This window comes from Suricata suricatta, chromosome 3 (assembly GCF_006229205.1).
Source record: "Suricata suricatta isolate VVHF042 chromosome 3, meerkat_22Aug2017_6uvM2_HiC, whole genome shotgun sequence".
NCBI lineage: Eukaryota > Metazoa > Chordata > Mammalia > Carnivora > Herpestidae > Suricata > Suricata suricatta.
This window is the reverse complement of record NC_043702.1, coordinates 93,288,212-93,311,672: the sequence shown is the minus strand read 5'-3', so window position 1 is coordinate 93,311,672 and position 23,461 is coordinate 93,288,212. Positions and strand designations below refer to the sequence as shown.

At 42.3% G+C, this 23,461-nt stretch overlaps 1 protein-coding gene across 1 annotated transcript in view; it reads right to left on the bottom strand.

Annotated features, from left to right (window-relative positions):
* Positions 1-632: 632 nt before the first annotated feature.
* The window catches only part of LYPD1 (LY6/PLAUR domain containing 1), a 38,567-nt gene continuing 15,738 nt past the window's right edge, over positions 633-23,461 (bottom strand). Inside the window, exon 4 of the mRNA XM_029933324.1 lies at positions 633-3,208. Within this exon, the coding sequence (XP_029789184.1) occupies positions 2,973-3,208 (236 nt within the window). The 3' untranslated portion in view covers positions 633-2,972. The remainder of the gene's footprint in view (positions 3,209-23,461) is intronic.

The following is a 23,461-nucleotide window of genomic DNA, read 5'->3' as shown; positions in this document are numbered from 1 at the left end:
TGCAAATAGCTCTAGAGAACAGGCCCGGAGTCAGGACAGAAGAACAACGACTTTGTAATTGGCCTGGCCCCTCTTCTCACTGCCTTTCTTCCATTCGCTTGAAAAGTGGTACTGTGTTCAACCCGAGTAAGGAAGGACAAGTGGGTTCTTGTCACCTTGTTAGATTCTTGCTGTCTGAAGTAGGCCTCCCAACGCGGAGCGTAGCACACATCTAAAACCCTGTGCTCAATTTCCATATTCTGGGAATTTCGTCTTCAGATGAAGACAGTTGTACTTGTCTGAAAGGCAGTGGCAGAGAAAAGAACTTAAACCTTCGTGAAGCGTGTAGCCTCCCTAGGTAGGGGAGGCTTCTTCCCAGCTTCCTCAGCTAATGAGATGAACCGTTCAGTCAGAACTGCTTCAGATAAAAAGGAGGAGAAATAACTTAGGAGCCCACTGCAGAAAGCACACATGGCTGGAAGCATCCGTGCTTCTCAAAGCAGTGGGTGGGGGGAGCCCTCGATTTCCTATGCAAGTATTTAAACACAGAAAATGAGGACTTTTGTTCCCATCCAGCAGCTGTAACGAGGTGATTCAGAAGATACTCTTGACTTAAGGTGATTTTTTTTTTGCCTTTTCATCAGAACAATATGTTACTTTGCTCATTTTATTTTTAGATTTACAGAGTGTTCTCAAGGGAAGCATACACAAAGGGAAGAAATTAGCAAGTGAGTTTGTGTTTCCAGTGTGGTCTGAGGTTTGACAAGAGAAACCCTTAGAAATGATCAGGGGAGCAGAGTTTCCAGGACCTTCTGGGGTGTGTGGAGGATTTGTTCAGGGGACTGGGCTGAGGGGCAGAGCGCACACCCGGGGCCGCTCAGCCACCAGGGAAGGCATGCTCAGGGGAGTGTAGGGGGGAGCGCGCACCCTGGCCATTAGACATGGCTGGTTTTCCTGGAGCATTTATGAATGAGATATTTACCATGGAGCAGAGGCAGAAGGGATTACTGCCAACCATCGCTTCTCTGTGGTTTCCTAGAAAATACAAAGGTTCAAAATATGAATGAATTTTCCTTATTATAACAATCAAATTTAGGAAAGGGAGGAAGTAGTTCTGACAATCCAAAACACAGCTTTAAGATTCCAGCTCTCCACCCAGGAACTTACTATCTAGGGTCTTGGCTTCAGAGCAAAGAGCATTATCTGCAGATTCCTGATCTTCCTTCTCTTGGATGTTTTGAGTGTCACAGTAGATAAATGCTCCTTTGCTCCATCAGAGGTCACAGAAATAGAGATGATGATGTAAGTTGGACAGTAAACACACGGGCATGCAAACATGTCCGTTCAGTCAAGTTTTGATCTGCTTACAGAGTCACTGAGTGGTGTCCCTTTAGGACAGGGTCGTTTTGGAGGCCATTGCCATTGCCTGTAGCTCAGTGCCACAGGCAATGAGCACACTACTGGCTAAACTTTAATGGGGTTTTTTAGTTTCATTGTTCCCCCCGCCATGAGGGTGAAGAGATTGCATAACTAAAAATATCTGAAAATAAACAGGGTGCTGTTGCAGGTAGGAGCATGAGCATTGCAGATGAGCTCACATAGTAGACATAGGTTCAAAAACAACTCTCAGTGACAGGCTAGTATTCCCGGTTTTGTGTCCCTTGAAATTGAAGGCAAAATCAGTGTTACTAAATATGCTTCTTTGTTACAAGGGACGCCATTTCCATTTGTCTTGGAATATCACTGGGTCGTCTTTAGGTGGACGTTCTTTAAAATACAAAGTGTTTCACCTGCTAGGACATAGCGCATACATCTGTTTCCTCATACAACAATGAAAACTTTTTAAAAATTAACAGCCATCAAAAGATATGCGTCAAGAGTCAAAAGCATTTAATGGTCTGTAACACAGTCAACTCCCCCAGCCTTGAAACACTGTTTGAATCTTTGCTGCTAGTGGCAAAAGAAATGGTGAAACAGAAAAAATGGTAGCTTTTCCTGGCCAGTAAGCACAGAGCTGGAGCGCTAAATATTTTGTGTCTGTGTGTGGTGTTCTCATGCTGTTTGTTTTGGCCTCTCGTTTTGGCTGCTCAGGGCTCATTGTGGTGACCTTGGCGGTCTGCTGGATGCCTAACCAAGTGCGGAGGATTATGGCTGCGGCCAAACCCAAGCACGACTGGACCAAGTCCTACTTCCGGGCGTACATGATCCTCCTCCCCTTCTCCGACACCTTCTTCTACCTGAGCTCGGTCATCAACCCGCTCCTGTACAACGTGTCGTCGCAGCAGTTCCGCAGGGTGTTTGGGCAGGTGCTGCGCTGCCGCCTGAGCCTGCCGCATGCCAACCACAGCAAGCACCTGCGCGCCTCCGCCGCTGCCAGCACCCGCTCAGCGCGCCGCCCGCTCGTCTTCCTCGCTTCCCGGTCCAGTGCCTCTGCGAGACCCAGCAAGGTAGTCTTGAGTACATTCCAGAATGAGGCGAAGCCCCAGCCCTTGAGTCTTGAGGCAGCGGAGCCCAACTTGGAGGTGAAACCACCCCACGCTGCCGCAGGGAATGGTTTTCAGGAGCACGAAGTATGAAGGTCAAGTATGGAAGCCTTGAGGGCTGCCCAGCTCCCCCCACCGAAAGCAACAGGATCCTGACACACACAGTGACAAAATAAACTATGCCCCTATGAGGGACAGGAGTGGAAGTGAGGGGCAATGAAAGGAAATGGATGCTTAAGGGCCTTCTTGGGGCTGATTCTGCCAGCCTGACCTTGCCTCAGGTGAGAGGGGACAGTCCTGGGCTCACCCCTTCCCTTCCTTTAAGTACACACTGAAAAGTCAGACTGAATTTATTCAGAGCTTACAAAAACCGTTTTACACTGAGCTCTTTCATTTGCAAAGTTACTGAAAGAATGAATATACTCCCCTCCCAACCCACAAGGACACCCAGGAGAAGCTTGGGGAGCCAGGGCCTGAAGGACAGTGCAGGAAGGGTGAGCATCTCCAACTTCAGCAATGAGCCAAGAGGAGGGCGAATTTCAGGAGCAGGATGGTGGTGGGGAGCCCCGGCTGCAGGGCCAAGGCAGAACTGCTTCGTTTCTTGGGCCGGGGCCCATTGCAAAGAGGGGTGTTGCAGCAGCTGATGCACACTGAGTTCAGTTTCCCAGGGGAGCAGAAGGACTGGTACCCGGCGGAGGCGATGAGGCAGGCTGCAGAGGATGCGCACGACTTGCGGTACATGATCCCTGCAACACAACCCCAGGAGTGTGGTTAACTGCTGTGGGCCGAATGTACATTCCAGAATGAGGCGAAGCCCCAGCCCTTGAGTCTTGAGGCAGCGGAACCCAACTCGGAGGTGAAACCACCCCACGCTGCCACAGCCCCGATACGTGGTGGGGCCGGCAAGGTACTTCTGGTGGTTTCATTGAGCACCACCCCTCCCCCCACCAAAATCTAAGTGAGGATGATGGCCTCTTCCCCATAACGCTCCAGTACCTTTTGACACATTATTGTTCCAAAAGCTATTGGAGATCCCAGTATCAACAAACAGCTATTAAAATCAAAGTTCACTTAAAACATTCACACTTTTTACTTACCTTTCTTTGTTGTTTTAACTATCTCATTTTATAAGTGATACAGAGATGGCTCTCACCTATGTGTTAAATCTTAGAAAAATCAGGTCTCCTTCAGCAGGGATCTTAATCATAGTGGGATTAGTTCAGAGAATTCTGAGGTTTCATGGTCCATTACGTTTAGTGAGGGGGTGGCCTGATGTTGACTGTGTACCCGGGAGAGACTCACTGCAGGAAACAAGCTTTGCCCTGAGCGCATATGGCCACCTGCCTAGTTAGCATCACACAGGCACCATTTAGTAAGCTACTGTGTAGGCACATAAAGGAGCACACAGGATGCCTGTGAATTACAGCACAGTCAGCAATTACGTTGTCTTGACTATTTAAAAGTTCTCAAAGCTGGAACCTTACTCAATTCAAATAATACTAACTTCATTTAAAGGCTTCCCTGGGTGCCAGGTCCTCCACAGAGGGGTCTAGTTGCCTAGTTCATTTATGACCCCAGCAAGGCTCCAAGGGTGATCCCCATTTCACAGATGGGGAATATAAGGACAAGAGAAGTTTACAAACTTGCCCGAGTCACACTACTAGAAAATGGAATTTCTGGCTCCATTCTGTCCATATCCTTACTAGTATATATACCAAAGCAGCCAGCCAAGAAGCCACAAAAAAACGTGTGTGGGGGGAGGGGGCAAGGGGAGATAAATATTTTAGCGCGTGCGCTGAGGGCTCCAGCATAGTCCACAAGGGCTCCTTATTCACTGACTCCCTGCAGGGATGTGTGTGCAGGCCATGCTTTGTGCCTCCTTCCTTCCCCTTAGGAACTGTTGCTTTGGGTTATGGCGAAAGGGCAAAGAACTTAGCTACCTCAAACTTCCAAGTGGAAGGTTAAAGAAATATTTTAAAACATATAATTTTAAGTCATTTTGTTCTAGAGCTGCACGTTTAAAAGGATGGATTTTCTAACACTGATAGAAAATCCTGGACAGTAGCTGCTCTGGTAAGAAAGTCCACACAGAGATAGTTTGTGTGTGTGAGAGGCGCTGTTTGATTTCTAAGAAACCTGCTACCCAGCTTTGCCCATTTAGAGATTTCCCAAAATTGCTACATTTTCTATCTGTTGCCCATTTTAGGAAATTTTACTGTCATTTGCTAGGTCAACTTCAATAAGCTTTTCTTCCTTTAAATGTATTTTTAAAATTAAATACTTAACATAGTTTTTACTTGGGGGTGGGGGGAAGCTTGGTGAGATGAGGTGAAAAGGCCTCCTGACCAGATCCCCCTCAAAGGCAACAACTCTTGCCAATTTGGAAGGCTTCCTTTCAAGCCTCTTTCTATACATGTATATGCATGCCCATGGGAAACGTGTGTGTGTGTGTGTGTGTGTGTGTGTGTGAATACACACACAGGTTTGTTACTGGCGTCACATTCTATATGCTGACTTACAGTTTGCAGTTTTACTTCATGACATGCCTAGGACTTTATTTTTAAGCCTAACTCTGTAAGGCTAAGGAGTGATGATGAGGTAAGTTAATTAGATAATGCACAAAGAGGTCCCTGATTTTGGTGACTGCCTCCCAGGGGACATCTAAAGATCACCTGTTCTATGGGTCGGGAGAGCTTATAGAGGACTATATATGTATGTATATATAATATATATTTCCATTTTTTTAAGCTGGTAGGTGAAGGTATGGCTTCCAATCAGCCTGAATCTAGGTGCTGAGTCTTCCCCTTGAGGACACTGAGTGCTCTGGACACATCCTCAACTACTGGGAACTATTAAAGTAAACATAGGCTGCTCATAGAAACACAAAAAAGAGTCAAGCAAAACATCAAGAGTATGTTCCAAATAAAAGACCAAGATAAAACTTGAGCAAGAGCCTTACAGAAACAGAGATAACTAATTTACCTGAGAGAGTTCAAAGTAATGGTCAGAAAGGCTCACCAAACTGGGTGAAGAATGGATAAACACAGTTAGAGCTTCAAAAAAGAGATAGAAAATCTAAGTATCAAGTAGAAGTCACACAGCTGAAGAACACAGTAACTGAACTGAAAATAACACCAGAATATTTCAACAGCAGACTAGGAGAAGAATGGATCCATGAACCCAAAGACAGGGCCAAGGAACTCACCCCATTAGAGCAGCAAAAAGAAAAATAAAGTGTAAGTAGCTTAAGGGACCTAAGAGATCACATCATGTGGCTAACATTCTCAGCTATAGGACACCCAGAAGGACAAGACGGGGGCTGAAAACTTCCCTAACCTGGGGAAGGAAAGAGACATCCAGGAAGCCCAGATCATTGGAAATAAGGTGAATCCAAAGACACATACTCTGAGACACATTATAAAGTTAAACACAAGGAGAGACTTAAAAGCAGCAAGAAAAAAACCATTTCTTATGTACAAGGGGACCTTCAGTTATACTATCAGCAGACTCTTCAGCAGAAACTTTGCAGACCTGACAGGGGAGGCATGACATATTTAAAGGGAAAAAACAAAAAAACCTTCCAACCTAGAGTATGTGGCAAAATTATCACTTGGAAGTGGAAGAGAGAGAGTATCTCAGACAAGCAAAAGCTAAATGAGTTAATCACCACTAACCCAGCCTTACAAGGGACTTCTTTAAGCTGAACAGAAAGGGTGCTAATTAGTGACAACATATGAAAGATCTAAATCTCACTGATAAATATATAGGAATGGTAGTGGATTAATTACCTATAAAGCTAGTATGAAGGTTAAAAGACCAAAGTAGTAAAAATAACTACAATAATTAAAGGATACATAAGATAAAGATGTAAATGTGAAATGAAAAAAAATGGAAGAGAGAAAGTAAAAATGTAGAGCTTTAAAACACATTCAAGCTCATCAACTTAGAATAGACTGTTGCAAATTTGAGTTGTTATATGTAAGCCTTTCAGTAACAACATAGCAAAAACTGTAAGTTGACATATAAAAGAAAGGACTCTAAGCATACCGCCAAAGAAAGTCAAATGATAAACTGCCAAACAGCCAGAAAACAATTAACAAAAGAGCAGTAAATACCTCTAAAAAGTTAGATATAAATCCTAAATTCTCCAGTCAAAAGACAGAGTGGCTTGATTAAATGACACCAATAAAATAAGACCCATCCGTACACTGCCTTACAATTAATTGTAGATATACAAATACAAAATAAACTTTAAACAAAGACTGTAATAAGAGACAAAGGCATTACATAAAGAGGTCAATCCAGCAAAAGGACAGAACATTTGTAAATAAGTACGCACCCACCATAAAGCACCAAAATATATAAAGCAACTACTAATGGACTGAGGGAGAAATGGTATAATACTTGGGGATTTTAATATCTCATTTACATAAATAGATCATCCAGACAGAATATCAACAAGGAAGCCTAGGCCTTAACACTGAATCATATGGAATGAATGTTGTGTGTATGTTAAGTCCATCAGAAAGCAACAGGGGAGATGGAGAAGATAGCACTACTCGGAGGAAGATCCCTAGCGCACCTCCTTCCACAGCTATTCCAAGGCAATACCTACATCTATGTAACTAACTGAAAATCACTTGAAGGCTAGCAGAACTGATCTTCCACAACTCATAGAGAAAAGGACACAGGGATAAGGGGAGGATGAATAGAGATGCAGTTAAGAAGAAACCCTGGAGCAAATAATCAGAAATCGGAGAGAGATCACAAGCACCAAGGAATGAGGGGATCAGACCCCACCCTGGGTAACCCTAGCCCTGACAACTCTATGAAAAGTCCCCGCAATGTCTGGCTTTGAAAATCAGTAGGGCTAAATTCCAAGGGAGCCAGAAAGAAAAGTCCCCACCCGTAAAGAGACTTTATACTAAATAAATTGGCCTGAGACAGCACAGAAAGAGCAGTCGAAAAGCACCTGCGGTGTATGTAAAGGAGATTTATTGACTAATCTTGGAACCTAGCAGGGATCTTTAGGAGGTTTCTCAGGAACAACAGTGCTGGTGGGCACCATTTTCCTTGTCCTCCCCCAGGCTAGCCAACGATCCCTTACAAAAAAAAACACAACACTCTTAGAACAAGCTTGTGCCAGCCAGAGGGGAAGTGGGTGGGAGATGGATGAAGAGGTTTAAGACTTACAAACTTCCCATTATATAGTAAGTCACAGAAATGAAAAGTAGAACACAGAGAATATCATCTGTAGTAATGTAATAATGTGTGTGTAGGGGGAGAACAACAGAATATAGATTCTTCTATACTAAAGAATGTTCCATGTGCACGTGAGATCATATGTTTGGACACAAAATAAGTCTTAACAAATTTAAGATTGAAAACAACAAGCATTTTTTCAGACCACAGTGGTATGAAATTAGAGACCATTTAGAAGAAGCAAACTGGAAAATTCACAAATACATGGAGATGAAACAACAAGCTACTGAACCACCAGTGAGTCAACAAAGAAATCAAGACAAATTAAAAAATACCTTAAGACAAATGAAAATGGAAATACATCACACCAAAACCTATGGAATGCAGCTAAAGCAATTCTAAGAGGGAAGTTCATAGTGATAATTGTCTACCTACCTCAAGGAATAAGTCTCAAACAACCTTGCCTTAGACTTCAAGGAACTAGAAAAAGAACTGAATTCAAAGTTAGAAGGAAATCATAAAGATTAAAGCAGGAAATAAATGAAATAGAGAACAGAAAAAAAATAAACAGACTAGGAGTTGGTTCTTTGAAAAGATAAATAAAATTAACATACTTTTAACTAGATACACCCAGAAAAAAGAAGATTCAAGTAAATGAAAGAGGAGACATAACTGAAACACAAAGGATCCTAAGAGACCACTATGAATAATTACAGGCCAATAGAGAGCCAAAGATACACAATGGGAAAAGAACAGTCTTTCCAACAAATGGTGCCGGTAAAACTGGATCAGTATCTAACACCAAAGACAACCCTTAACTCAAAATGGATTCAAGAATGTAAGACCCAAAACCATAAAACCCCTAGAACAAATCATGGGAGGTAAGCTCCTTGACACTGGTCTTCATGAGGACTTTTTTAATATGTGGCATCAAAAGCACAGTCTACAAAACCAAAAATAAACAAACTGAAAAACTTCTGCACAATAAAGGAAACCATCAGCAAAATGAAAAGGCAACCTACTCAATGAAGAAAAATTGATAAGGGATTGCTATCCAAAATATATGAAGAACACATATAACTCAATAGCAAAACAAAAACAAAAAAAACCCACAAAAAACCCCACACACATTCCAACTAAAAACTATGCAAAGGCTCTGAATGGACATTTCCCCAAAGACATACAGATGGCCAATAGGTACCTAAAAAGATGTTCAAAATCATTGATCAGGGAAAGGCAAATCAAAACCATAATGAAATATCATTTCATACCTATTAGGTTGGTTTTTACTAATCACAACTGTGAAAATTTTGAGAAAGGGAACCCTTGTGCAGTGTTGGTGGGAATGTAAACAGGTGCATCCACAAAAGAAATAGTATGGCATATGCTCAAAAAAACTAAAAACAGAAGCACCATATGATTCATCAGTTCCACTTCTAGGCATTTATCTGAAGAAAACACATATGCATCCCTATGTTAATTGCAGGATTATTCACAATAGCCAAGAAATGAAAACAAATGCCCATCAACAAATGAGTAAAGTGTGACATATACACAATGGAATATTACTCAGCCATAAAAAAGAGCAGTCTTGCCATTTGTGACAACATGGATGGACCATCAGGACATTATGGTAGGTGAGAAAAGAAAGACAAATTCCATAGGATCTTATATGTGGAATCTAAAAACAAAAAAAAACCCCAAGTCCAAGATACAGAGTACAGATTAGTGGGTGCCAGAGGTGGGATGTGGTAGGTGGATGAAATGGGTGAAGGGAGTCAAAAGGTACAAACTTCTGGTTATAAAATAAATAAATGAGTCCCAGAAGTGCAATGGACAGCATGGTGACTAGTTAATAATACTGTATTGTCTGTTTGATAGTTGCTGAGATAGTACATCTTACAAGTTCTCATCACAAGATGGGGTGCAGGAGCTGCTCATTTAGTTGGGCATCTGACTCTTAATTTAGGCTCAGGTCATGATCCCAGGGTCATGGGATCGAGCCCCGTTTTGGACTCTGCACTAAGCATAGAGGCTGCTTAAAATTCTCTTTCCCTCCCTCCCTCTCTCTCCTCCTCGGCCCTTCTCGCTGGCTCATGCTCTCCCTCCCTCCCAAAAAATATGTCCTCATCACAAGACAAAAGTCTACGACTATGTATGGTGATCTGTGTTAACTGGACTTACTATTGTGGTGATCATTTCGTGATATACAAATCCTGGATCATAGTCCACCTGAAACTAATCATGTTACATGTAAATTATACCTTAATAAAAATTTAAAAATCCCTGGAAAAATAATGCCTGAAGTTCCAAAGAGATGTACCAACAGAGCCACAATCTATACTTTTGCTAATACCCTCACATCTTTAGTCAGAAATCATTTATCTTTGTAAGGGAATTGTGTGTGTGTGTGTGTCTAGTGGGGCAGATTTATGGCCAGGTGAAAGGCGTTAAGGTAGTTCACAAATAGATACCCCAAAAAAGACTCTAGGAAGGGAAACTTATAAGCTCCACCCCCCCCAAAAGCATTATTCACCAGACATAGAAGGAAAACAGAGCATGGGTCTGATGCTAGAGAGACCCATTAACTGGATGGCTGCTCCAAGCCAGGGTACCAGGAGTAAAGAGTCCAGAATGATCTGCCCATAATCCATGAGGTTCATAGCAATTGCCCTGTTTATAAACCACTGTGAGCCTCCCACCGGGGAGTCGAAGTCCTGGAGACTAGAGCTAGAGATACTGTGGATGAAATCAGAGGCGATTAAATCGATTTCTAACCAGATGAAAGGAAATTTGGACCTAACAGACATCAAAAGTAAGTGATGGGCAAACAGCTGCCATTGGGGTGTTAAGTCCCTGGCTTTGGAGTTATTCAAGAAGAACAAAGAAATAAGGCTCTAATACTCAACTGTTGGGAGAGGTAGAGGAAGGAGGTAGGAGGTGTTATATTAGTAGGAATGGGTAAGTTCAAGATTAAAAGGGACTCTGAGAAAATAGGCACTTTACTCATCTTTTTAAAATCAAAGGTAGAGATGTTCAGCTAACATTGCCTTTGAGAGCTTGGGGATGGAGCTGTGGGGTGAGGCTGGGACAGAAGTGTTGATGGTTTATAATCTGCAAAGAAGAGAAAACAAACCTCAGAGCCTCAGAGAAAGAGGAGGCTTCCAGATCCATTCTAGGCTCTACAGCAGGGAGGATGGCAATGGGGAGGAAGGCCGGGGACAAACAGGAAGTGATCCTGGAAAATGCCAAGACTCCCTACAAGGAGTGTGTGACTGAACCACACAGGCAGATATGGAGCTTTAAGAAAATGCCCCTGAGTTTAGACGTGAAGAAATCAGAGTGACATCTGCTGACAAAGCTGGCTTAGAAAATCACGGGAAAAATTCAGTGGAGGCAAAGGGTAGCCACACAAAGAAAGGAATCAGGCTGAAAGGAAATAGGCTGCAGTGTGGAGGGCCAGACCACAGCTTAAAACTATTTACCAGCTCCATGACTCACAGCTTGGGAATTTATTCCAAGTGGGTATAAGACATAAATGTTGAAAAAAATCATAAAAGTACTAAAAATCACTTTGGGACCTGCAAGATTTACCATGTAAGAGTAGTGAAGGCTCTTCAGAAGCCATTAATGAAAAGACTAATGAATTAGACTGTGCAAAAATTTTTTTAAAAATCAGATATAGAACAAGCAATCTTAAAATTTTTATGGGACCACAAAAGGCCCCTGAATAGCTAAAGCAATCTTGAGGAGACATCACAATTCTAGACTTCAAGTTGTTTTACAAAGCTGTAGTGATCAAAACAGTATGGTATGGGCACAAACAATTGACAAACAGATCAGTGGAACAGAATAGAAAATCAGGAATGAACCCATAACTGTATAGTCAATGAATCTTTGACAAAGCAGAAAAGAATATTCAATGGGAAAAAGACAATCTCTTTAACAAATGGTGCTTGGAAAACTGGACAGCTACATGCAAAAGAATGAAACTGGACTGCTTTCTTACATGATACACAAAAATAAATTCAAAATGGATTAAAGACCTAAATGTGAAGCCTGAAATCATAAAATTCCTAAAGGACAACAGGCAATAACTTCTCTGACATTGGCCATAACAACTTCTTTCTAGACATGTCTCAACAGCCAAGGGAAACGAAAGCAAAAATAAACTATTGGGGCTTTGTCAAAATCAAAAACTTCTGCACAGCAAAGGAAATAAAACAAAAAGGCAACCTTCAATATAGGAGAAGATATTTGTAAACGACATATCTGATAAAGGTCAGTATCCAAAATACATAAAGAACTTCTAACACCCCAAGCCAAACAATCCAATTAAGACACAGAAGACATGAATAGACATTTTTCCAAAGAAGACATCCAGATGGCCAACAGACACATGAAAAGATGCTTAACCTTACCCATCAGAGAAATGCAAATCAAAACTACAATGAGCTATCATCACCTCACACCTGTCAGAACAGCTAAAACTAACAATACAGAAACAACAGGTGCTGATGAGGAAGTGGAGAAAGAGGAACCCTCTTGCATTTTTGGTGGGAATGCAAACTGGGGCAGCAACTCTGGCCAAAAGTATGGAGGTTCCTCAAAAGCTTAAAAATAGAACTACCCTATGACCCAGGAACTGCACTACTAGATATTTACCTAAAGTATAAAAAATAATTCAAAGGGATACATGTACTGCTTTGTTTATAGAAGTATTGTCTATAATAGCTAAATTATGGAAACAGCCCAAGTATCCATCAACTGATGAATAAAGTTATGGGTGTGTGTGTGTGTGTGTGTGTGATGGAATATTACTCAGCCATAAGAAAGAATGAAATCTTGCCACTTGCAGTGACATGTTTAGAGCAAAAGAGTATTATGCTAAACCAGATAAGTTAGAGAAAGACAAATAGCATATGTTTTCACTCATATGTGGAATTTAAGAAACAAAACAACGGAGCAAAAGGGAAAAAAGAAAAGGACGCAAACCAAGAAACAGACTCTTAATGATAGAGGACAAACTGATGGTTGGGGGTGGGGGGTCGGCTGGGCAGGAGGGGTAAAATAGGTGATGGGGATTAAGAAGTGCACTTGCTGTGATGGGCATCCGGTGTTCTATCAAAGTGCTGAGTCCCTATATTATACACCTGAAACTAATCTTACACTATGGTAACCAACTGGCATTTAAATAAAAACTTAAAAAAAACCCAAAAAAGTAAAAAGCAAATTATTAAAAGAAAATAGCATCAGTGAGCAGTTCCCTGAAGTAAAATAAAAAATTTATCATCAATAAATGTAATAACAAAGGTATGGGGAGATAAACCAATAGCAGCAAGGTAAACTACAGGAAAATTTGTTCCTATAGGCACTTGATTTAGCATTGTATCATTTTACAAAGAGCATGATTCAGTGATATTTCACTTTCTAGGAGAGTCCATAAGTTTTTCTCTTAAAACATAGAACTTGTTTCCTTGTCATTATTATTTTTTATTTCTCTCTATAAAGTGCTTATATCCAAAAGAGTGCTGTCAATACAGAACAGGGAAAATAAAACTCTTGCTTTAAAAATAATTCTTTCTAGTAAAATCACTAAAAAGTGAAATATTGGGAAAATAATTGTAACTCAAACCACAAAGAGCAAACTTAATATTTAAAAAGGTCCTAGAAATCAGTAAGGAATAAATAATAAACCATTAGGAAAATGGAAACAGCAAATCCAAAGTTTACAAAGGACATAAAATAAACTTTGAAACAAAAGAGATTCATTCTCCATAAAAAGAAATACAAATTAAAACTGCATTGGGATACGGAAAAACCTTGGTTTGCGAGCATAATGTATTCCGCAAACACGCTTGTAATCCAAAGCACTTGTAGATCAAAGAGAATTTCCTCATAAGAATAATGGAAACTCAGATGATTCATTCCACAACCCAAAAATATTCATATAAAAATTATAATACTGTAATAGAACACAAAATAATAAAGAAACTACAAAAGTAAATTAACGTGCAGTGACTCATCAAAATCTTTGTGGCTCCCGCGAGGGAGACCAGAGAGAGGAGGGCTATTGTGTAGGACGACCTTCGCTATCACTAACAGAGTCACTGCTATCTGTTGGCTCACTGGAATCTTCTTTTCATGCAAGGAACCTATCCAGTGACACTTGTTTTTGCCTCCTTTTGAGGACTGCTGTTAAACAGATTCATCACTTGCTCTGCTACAGCCTTATTTGGGTATTACTTTTCTACAAAATGTCACACTGTCTTCCACATTTTCCACATCCCCCTATTCTCATTTCAAGAGAGCGATTCCTCCGCCGTTTTCTCCTCCTCTGCATAGGACATGCAGACAACGACTTCTTATGAAATCTTGCAATTTTGGCCACTTGCATACCTCATTCATACTTCTTGATGATTTCCTCCTTAATTCCCACTGTAATCATGTCCTTCTTACTGCTTTTCTTTTCAACCTTTTTTTGCATGGGGATCACTGTATACACTCGCACAGATGTTGACTACAGTACTATTAAGCTGTTGTGATATACTGTAGTTAATGTAACTGGCAATAAAGTGGCAGAGAAAAGGGTCTATATAAGCAGGCAGCCTGACTTGGTATGAGGCAAAGCATTCCTAAGCTTTCTCTTGTATGGAAAAGCAAAGGACTGTCCACAGGTGCTTTGAAGTGACAAAAAGTACTAGGGTCAACTGTGCGCACCTTCCAATGTCCTGAAAAATCACAGATTTCTGCCAAACACTGCAGCATGAGTCTGAGCACGGACAATCACCCACAATCCTGCAGTGAGTGAGCGAGTGTGCGAACCACCATTGGCTCGTTGTGATCATGTGATATTCGGCATCATGTACTACTTGTATTGCAAGATATTACTCATTTATCAAGTTAAAATGTATTAGAAATGTTTTCTTGTCTTGCAGAATGCTCGCAAAACAAGTTCCTTGCAATCCAAGGTTTCGCTGGACCTGCCTTGGCTTGGACCATTATTATTTATCACTTGGGCAAGGACCAAAAGTTCATCAGCAATGTATCTGAGAGTTAGTTAAGAGGGTAAATAGGTATAAATTCCGTGAATGCAACATTGTAGTATCTATCAAAATTATGAAATTTGATCCAGATCTAGTTTTATGAATTTCAGTGACATATACAAATTCACACACATGCAAAATGACTATATACAAGGTTTTTATATCAGAGGGGTTTGCAACAGCAAAAAAAATAATAATGGACAATCACACTATTCATCACTGGGGGACGGTCAACACCTGGCAGTTTATCCACACCCTGGAATGCTACACAGCCATAAAAGGAGGAGGAATAAGCTCCATGATATTTTTTTAATGCAAAAATAAAACGATATACCTGTATATAATATTTGCAATATGTGCTAATATGGCAAATATTACATGCACATCTATACAGTTTGCATACACACTCCTAGTTTTGGAAGAATACACAAGAAAAAGAATATTGGTGGTCTCTGGGGAGGGTTACTGGGTGGCCAAGGGATAGGGTTGGGGGAAAAACCCTGTAGAGATGGGTTTAATCATTTATAATCAGAACAATGCAAATGAAGTATATATATATTTTCATCTCCTGAAATAAATAACACCCCAAAAGAATCATTCTACTGATGCCTTCTCTGTCTGGCACAAATCCCTTCCTGTGTCCACCAGAGGGCTCCTGGGAATAAACACACCCTCAAGAGGAGAGTCACAAAAACTTGGCCCCAAACCCAAGTCTCCGGGTTACTGGGCAGAGGTACTCACTCATGTCTGTCTTTTCCTTTTCCCTTGAACCCAGTCCCCAAAGTTTTGGGTCTGGGCCCGAGAGGTAGAGGCTGCAGGGAAACCAGAAAGTGCCCTCTCATGGCTGCTGGGGGAATATCAATTAGCCGAACAACAATGTGGAAGGATCTACACTAATTTGAAATGTACAGATCCAACGGTTGCATTTCTCAGCATTTATCCTTCAAAACAAAACACACTTCCACACCTGCACACCCTTCATAGGAAAAGGGTGCACTTATACTGGGAGATGTTAAACAGCAGTTGAAAGTCACATGCAGAGCTCTACTTATTTGGTTCAGTATACTGATTGAATCACTCCATATACTGATATGGTTTGCAAGAAGTAGAAAATGAATTTCCAAATGTTATACATATATGATCTGTTAAAAAAAAAAGCAATACAATATGTGCTCCCACAGTGTGTCTGTACCTGTGTGTGTGTGCACAACTGTGTGTATGAGTTTAAGTCAGAGGCACAGAGGTGCAGAAGCTATACGCTGAGCAGTGGTTATCCTTTTAGGAATGGGCCACATTCAGGAAGACTTGTGACTTATTGGTGTATTTCAATGCTGTACAGCGCGAGCATGTTTGTAGATTGCATCAGTAATGACAAATTAATAGAAATGGAAAGTATTAACAGCGTAAGCTACTGCACTGACCTGAGACTTGAAGTACACAGCAGCACATGGCCTCAGGAGGGCAGACAAGGGTCCATACCACTGCTCCCACAATGGAGCCCTAATGGCCTTGGGGCTTCCTAGCACCTCAGGCAGGTGCCCTGAGCGGGGCCACAGTTCTGTTGGCTTTAGCAGCACAGTGGGCAGGAAGTGGTAGGTATAGAAGGTCTTGGGTTTGGTTTCCCTACACCACTGCGAATGCCCTACAGCCCTGAGCAGCCACCCCTGCAGGAGAAGGCAGAGTCTGAAAGCAGCAGTGAGGGCACCTGAGGGTGGCTCAGTCAGCTAAGCGTCAGACTTTGGCTCAGGTCATGATCTCATCGTTCGTGGGTTCGAGCTGTGCTGACAGCTCAGAGCCTGGAGCCTGCTTCAGATTGTGTGTGTGTGTGTGTCTCTCTCTCTCTGCCCCTCCCTCACTTATTCTCTCTCTCTCAAAAATAAACACATTAAAAAAAATAAAAGCAGCAATGAGACACCTTTTGGAGACTTCCACAAACAGCTGAGGGACACCCCTTCCCCATAGGACTTTTCTCTTAATCACTTCCAAAACTCTACATATTTTTACTATTAAATCTTTATTAATAAAATGTAGTTCCAGTAATTAGAAAAGTGCTTGACACATAACAGCTCAAAAGACACTGAATGAATGAATAAGGGAATGAAGGAAGAAAGGAGAGAACACAGAAGGAAAAAGGATCATTTAAAGGGGGCCCAGAGGCCTATGATAGTGGGGGCTTTTTTGACTAGTAGCAACCCCAAATTTCATTCTTAGGCTGGTGGGGCCTGGGTCACAGAGGCTACAGAAAACTAGCACAAACCCGCAGGCCTTGGTTGAAAGAGTCCTTTGTGAAAGGTGATGCCTTGGTAATGGGCTTCCAGGCCCAGAGCTGGCAGGCGCGGTAGGGTGTTGTTGGGCTGCCCATCACCCAAAGCTGGGCTAATCCCAGCTCGCAGGCTCCCAGCCATCCACCCTGCGGGGACACGGGGACGTGTCCTGCCTGTGCCAAGTCCTTTCTCACAGCCCCCATCTGCAGGCCAGAAGTGCGCTCAGGGAACACGCCACCACTATCACCAAATTGAACAGGACCCCCAGCACTTAAAACTTTAATCCTCTTTAAGTCTTTAGAGGGGGATGGCCTCCCAGGAGGGGAGCTCTTGGATTTAGATGGGTGGTTATGCTAGCTTTCAGAGGACCACAAACTGTTCTCCTGGCGGAAGTCATTCATATTCATCTGTCTTCTTTAGGATAATGATAGGCATGCGGAGGAAGGAAGGAAAGGTAAAATAAAATACTGAGGTTACTTCCAGGGAAATGCATTCCGCTGCAGCAATCTGCCTATTCCCTGGAACCAGTGAAATTAGACTTCGAAGGAAATCAAGCTGGTCAGAGTTAGGCTGCAAACACAAAACATGGAAACAGGAAAAAAGGGATTAGATCATCTGTGCCCCAGACGCTGGAATGACACGTAAAGTGGGAGGAGATGCATCCAAACAGATGATATGGAGACATTTCAGTACCACCGCATGTCCTCCCTGCTTTACTGACACCAGAAACGATCTTTCCAAGTTAAGGCACTTGGAAAAAGTTCCTGGCACAAAGTAGGTGTTTGGATGTTGCTATTTTTATCATCTGTCCATGGTTTGTTTTCTAATTTGTACCCTTAATTCACAGAAGTAGCTACTTATTGAATTTATGCACACCATGGTCCATCCCTCAGAGGGGACAGCGACTTCAGTCAGTAATTACTGATCTGCTCCATCATTGAAAGTGACTGGCTCCTTTTCCCATTGCATCTCCATTCCTCTTGGACTATATTTGGGTCCCATTTTAGCCGAAATGCTCAGTTTGCATTCAGATGAAGAAAAAGCAAAGGCAGACCAGAAAGACGGGACAGCAGGGAGAGAGAACAAAAGAAAGAAGCGTTAGAACTTGGTGTGGATGCTGGATGGCCCCTGTCTTCTTCTCTGCAGCAGACACTCCATCAGGCATCGGGCTTGCTTTACAGGGTTGAATTATTGATTATACAGGGAGAAGAAGAAAGATGGTGTTTTCTCTTCGCTGGAGTCCGGCTCTTTCTGCCTGGCCCCGACACAGCTGGGTCACCGCAGACTGAGCAGGCAGAATGTAAGGCACCCGGAACAGCTCTGCTTGACATCAGCCCAGAAGTGGTCCAGGCTTTGGTATGCAACATCATGAACAGTTACTCTGACCCGGAAGTCTCTAGGCTGACCTGGCTGGTCGCACACGGTGCAAAAAATTTTTAAGGTACTGAATTGCTGGTACAGCAATACCTTTGGCGCAAAATCTCCTTCCTCAAGGTTCTTTCCTTACGCACTTCACTAAGGGGCCTGTTATAACACCTGCCACTCCCTAGATGGGACGTGGAATGTTTTAGAACCGCAGCAGGTGAAAGCTGCCCAAGCAGTGGTTCGGAGACATCAAAACGCAGAAGAATTACCTGGGCATTCCTTAAATATCGATTCTCAAACCCAACCCCAGACAATTCAGATATAGGTGGCCAAAACTTCCAAATTGCCACTTTGTAGAGGGAGAGGACACACGTCAGCTCTAACTGCACCAGTTTATCCAGGGAAAAGGCTTTTACTACCTGCAAACATTTCATTTGGCATTACAGCCGTCCCCGCTCTGCCCTGCACAGCCAAGGCTGTGGCAGCCCTGATGATCCACAGCTGTGGAGAAGGAGAGAGAAGCCAGTTTTTCCTCACTGCTTTCCGCTCTTTTCTTGACCACATTTGATCCATTGCTACCTCCCTGTCACAATGGATCTGTCCTATCAGCCTCATTTGAGGACAGGCTCCTCTGTGTGCCTGCTCTCCAAGGACTTCAATTATTGAGGGTGGGAATGTTCATGGTCAACCGCCCAGATTGTGCATGAAGTGACCAGCTTAGGAGACCAAGACACTCCTGGAGCGTCAGTGCTAGTTTGAGTGCCTGCCACTAGAGGGATTTTGTCCCTTTGGCCCTTTCATATCCCACTGGGGTGGCTTTTTCTGTTCAAAACCTACACTGTATATGGTAAGTTTCTACCCAGGGGTTGGCACACTTCTTCTGGGACAGGCTAGATAGTAAACATTTTGGCCCTTGCGGCTACACAGTCTCCATCACAACTACTTGATTCTGAGATTTTATCACGGAGGCGGCCAAAGACCATGCATGACATATGGATGTGGCTGTGCTCCGATAAAGTATCCTTCATAGACATTGGCCACATTCATCCACTTGGGCCGTCACAATAAAATATCCCAGGTTGCATGGCTTCAACAACAGAAATTTTGTCAGAGTTCTGGAGGCTAGAAGGCTTAAGACCAAGATGCTGGCAAAAATTAAGTTTCTGGTAAGAACATTTCCCTGGCTTTTAGCCAGCTGTGTTCTTGTGTGTGTGCAGAGGAGTCTGGGGTCTCTCCTTCTAAGTAGGAGGTCCCATTGGAAGCCCTACCCTCGGACCTCCTCTAACCCTAATTACTCTCCAACAGCAACCACATTGACGGTCATGGTTTCAATATACAAATTTGGTGGGGAGGGGGGGCATTCACTTCCTAACCCAAGTACTGGGCCAGATTTGGTCAAAGGGTCATAGTTTGCTTACCTCTGTTCTAGTCTATCAAAATCCAATCACCTTTACTACAGAAACCTATCCCTCTCATCTGGTTATAGAAAAGACACAACCAAAAGTTTAGAACATTTGCCTTTTTTTTTTTTAAGTTTATTTATTTGAGACAGAGAGCAAGAGAGAGCAAGAGTGTGAGTGAGTTCGAGCAGGGGAAGGACAGAGAGAGAGGGAGAAAGAGAATTCTGAGTAGGCTCTACACTGTTAGCACAGAGCCTGATGTGGGGCTCGGACCTACAAAGTGTGAGATCATGACCTGAGCTGAAACGAAGAGTCTTGATATTGCACTGACTGAGCCACTTCAGCGCTCCCAGAACATTTGCTGTTTGAAGAATGTCAGAAAGGATCTCTGGGTTCTAGGTTTGCCAGGGCCGCTCTACCATAGGCCTTTGCTAGTTTTAAACTATTTGGAGAATTTTATATCCACATTTTACAAAATGTTTTTTAATTAAACAATCTCTGTAGAAAGTACATTCTTCAGAGCATATGCAAACATCCTTACAGAAGACATAGGCACAGCTTGAAGGCAAAAATGACGGGGGTCGGGGGGGAAGGCAAAGTTAGAGCCACTACAAGAACACTGTTTCCAGTGTGTCCGGATGCAGATTGAGTGAAACTCACACTTAGAGGGCGTACAGTCCTGTTATATGTCAGCCAAAATGGAGAAGACCCCACCCCCTCCCAGTGTATCTGTGTAACAGTCCCTGGTAGTCAGCATCTGCTGACATGCTCTGTCACAAGGTCCTGAGTTTTTTCTCTAGGGGCTGCGATACCACCAGAAACCAGCTTAGTTGTGTAGGAAGCCTAGTTAGTTGGTGGACGTCCTTGTTTTAGCCATGCTAGACTCAAAATATTGCTTGGGCTCCATTGTTCTCCCCTATTCTCTGCTCTGAAGAAGAAGAGTGTCTCTTAAAGCACCATATAAATATTGATGTGGTAACTTTGTTTCCCCTGAGTTTAATTATACTTTCCTAGATGTACTTTCAGAAATTTAATGATTTTCTGAGTCTTCTTAAAATCATCATACTTGGAAAGAAAAAAATGAATGATTTTGTTTTTTTCAGAAAACACCATTCTCAAGTGAACTTATATTGCCAAAGAGATAATTTGGGAGTTCAAGAGGAAGCACTACTTACTAGGAAGGCATTCAGTAGCACGAATGGCTCCTGTTCAGGGTGGTTTTTTTGGTTTGTTTTGATGCATTATTTCTTGACCTATCTAAAATGACCACTTAGCCTTGAAAGTAAGTGGGAACTCATCGTTGCTGGCAAACCCAATGGGGAATTGTATTTCATCATAAAGGAAGTTTCAATAATAAAGTGAAATTGTTAAACTGATTTTTTTGCCGATAAAAATCACCTGAGAAGAATTATTCACAGTCATTATTAGCCCAAGTAAATATTAGCCTAAGTGCAAGATCAGGATCTACCATTAATTTCTTCCACTAAGTTCTGGGTCTTGAAGAAATCCTAGTCTTCTCATTACAGACCAAGGCGGAGCAAGCTGAAAGTGAAAAGTACAACATTCATGTTCCATTTTGCTTCTGAATATTTATTTACATGGTGGAAAAAACATTAATTCTGAAGTCCAACAGACCTAGACTAGAATTACCACTGAGCTAACACACTAAACTTCTCTAAGCCTATTTACACTTCTGAAAAGGAAGAAAGGTATACCAATTCACCAGACTAACATGTGATTATTAAGGTGACAGTGACTGCAAAGCACCTAGGACTGTGTCAGGGCCCATGATACGTGCCTAAGAAAAGTCAACTTCCAGGGCACCTGGGTGGCTCAGTTGGCTAAGTGTCTAGCTTCGGCTTCGGTTGTGATCTTGTGGTTCATGAGTTCTGGCTCCATGTGGGGCTCTGTGCTGACAGCTCAGAGCCTGGAGCCTGCTTTGAATTCTGTGTCTCCTTCTCTCTCTTCCCCTCCCCTGCTTGTACTCTGTCTTGCAAAAATAAGTAAAACATTTAAAAAAATGATTAAAGTCAACTTCCTTGACTTGAAGTGGTTTTTAAAATTTACTATTTTCTTTAGAGATACAGAGCATGTGAGCAGGGGAAAGGGGTAGAGAGAGAGGAAGAGAATCTTAAGCAGTCTCCAAGTCTCCACGCTCACCACAGAGTCCAATGTAGGGCTTGATCCCATGACCCTGGGATCATGACCTGAGCCGGATGCTTAACTGACTGAGCCACCCAGGCATCCCTTGTTTTTCATTTAAAATACACAACTGGGCGCCTGGGTGGCTCAGTCGGTTAAGCCTCCAGCTTCGGCTCAGGTCAGATCTCACGTTCGTGGGTTCGAGCCCCACATCGGGCTCTGTGCTGACAGCTGGCTCAGAGCCTGGAGCCTGCTTCTGGTTCTGTGTCTCCTTCTCTCTCTGCCCCTCCTCCTCTCCTGCTCTCTATCAAAAATAAATAAAAAACATTAAAAAAAATACACAACTACCATGAAGAAGTGATAAACAAGGCTGAGAGAGGGGAAAATTAAGATGAGTTTCGAGTATCTTATCTTCTGGTGCCAAAAAGGACGGACATGTTCAAAAAAGATGGGGCATGTGTAAAAGGACACAGAAGTCGACCTCCCAGGGCACAGCTAGGACAATTTGAGCAACAAAATTAACAACAGTACTGAATCAGAACCGATAGCATGTAGTGAGTATCCACCAGTTCACCTTTATGCAAATAAATGAGTAAATAAATATTTGGAGGAGAAGGGACAGCTCTTACAGAAGGATTCTGCAGAAGGAATGAGGGAAATAGAAATTAAGATTAGGACACCTCAGTAATAATCGGTAAGGGGCCACTACACGAACAGATACTGACATTATTGAGCAAAGTTTGAGGAGAAACCGGATATTGGAAATTCAAAAAATTTCCTTCAAGTTATCTATTAATTACAAAGGGACAAATAGTCACTTGACCGTGGAGAAGCCCAGCAGTCACCATCTTAATAAGTGATCAAAGTCATCACTAGTAGTAAGACATGCTGACATCATGCACCTCTTGATTTAAGGCACTGAAAAGTGCTAGCACATGACTTATGAGTAGTCTCACAACCACAATTTGACCATAAGAAAACATCAGAGCAACCCAAATTGAGGGACACTATCCACACAGCTGATGGGTCCTCTTCACAAGTGCCAGCATCACAAAAAAAACAAAGAAAGAATGAGGAATTGTTGGAGACTAGCCAAGATCAAGGAGGCATAAAAACGAAATGCAGTGTGTGATCCCAGATAGGATCCTGGAACAGAAAAAGGAAAAGCTGATGAAATCTAAATATAAACCATGCACCAATGTTAATTTCTTAGTTTTGGTCATTATACTGTAGATATGCAAGTTATTAACATTAGAGGAAAGTAGGCGAAGGGTATATAGAAAGTCTGTACTATTTTGCAGCTTTTCTGTGTCACATTATTTAAAAAATTTTTTTTAATAAAAGACATGACTATGAGTGAGGGTCAAGTCCATATCATTCTTCTATGTACTATGCAAACACATGCTGCATATGACCAATAGGTGACTGATGCAACCCCAAACATCTGTGCTACTTAACTACTTCACTCCAGCCTCAAAGATCTTGGAGAATCCTGAAGTGAGTATTTTCGGGGGGTGGGCAGGGAAAGGATGGGCTTCAAAGATTATTGGGGGAATGGTTTTTTTGCCCGTCTGTTTCCT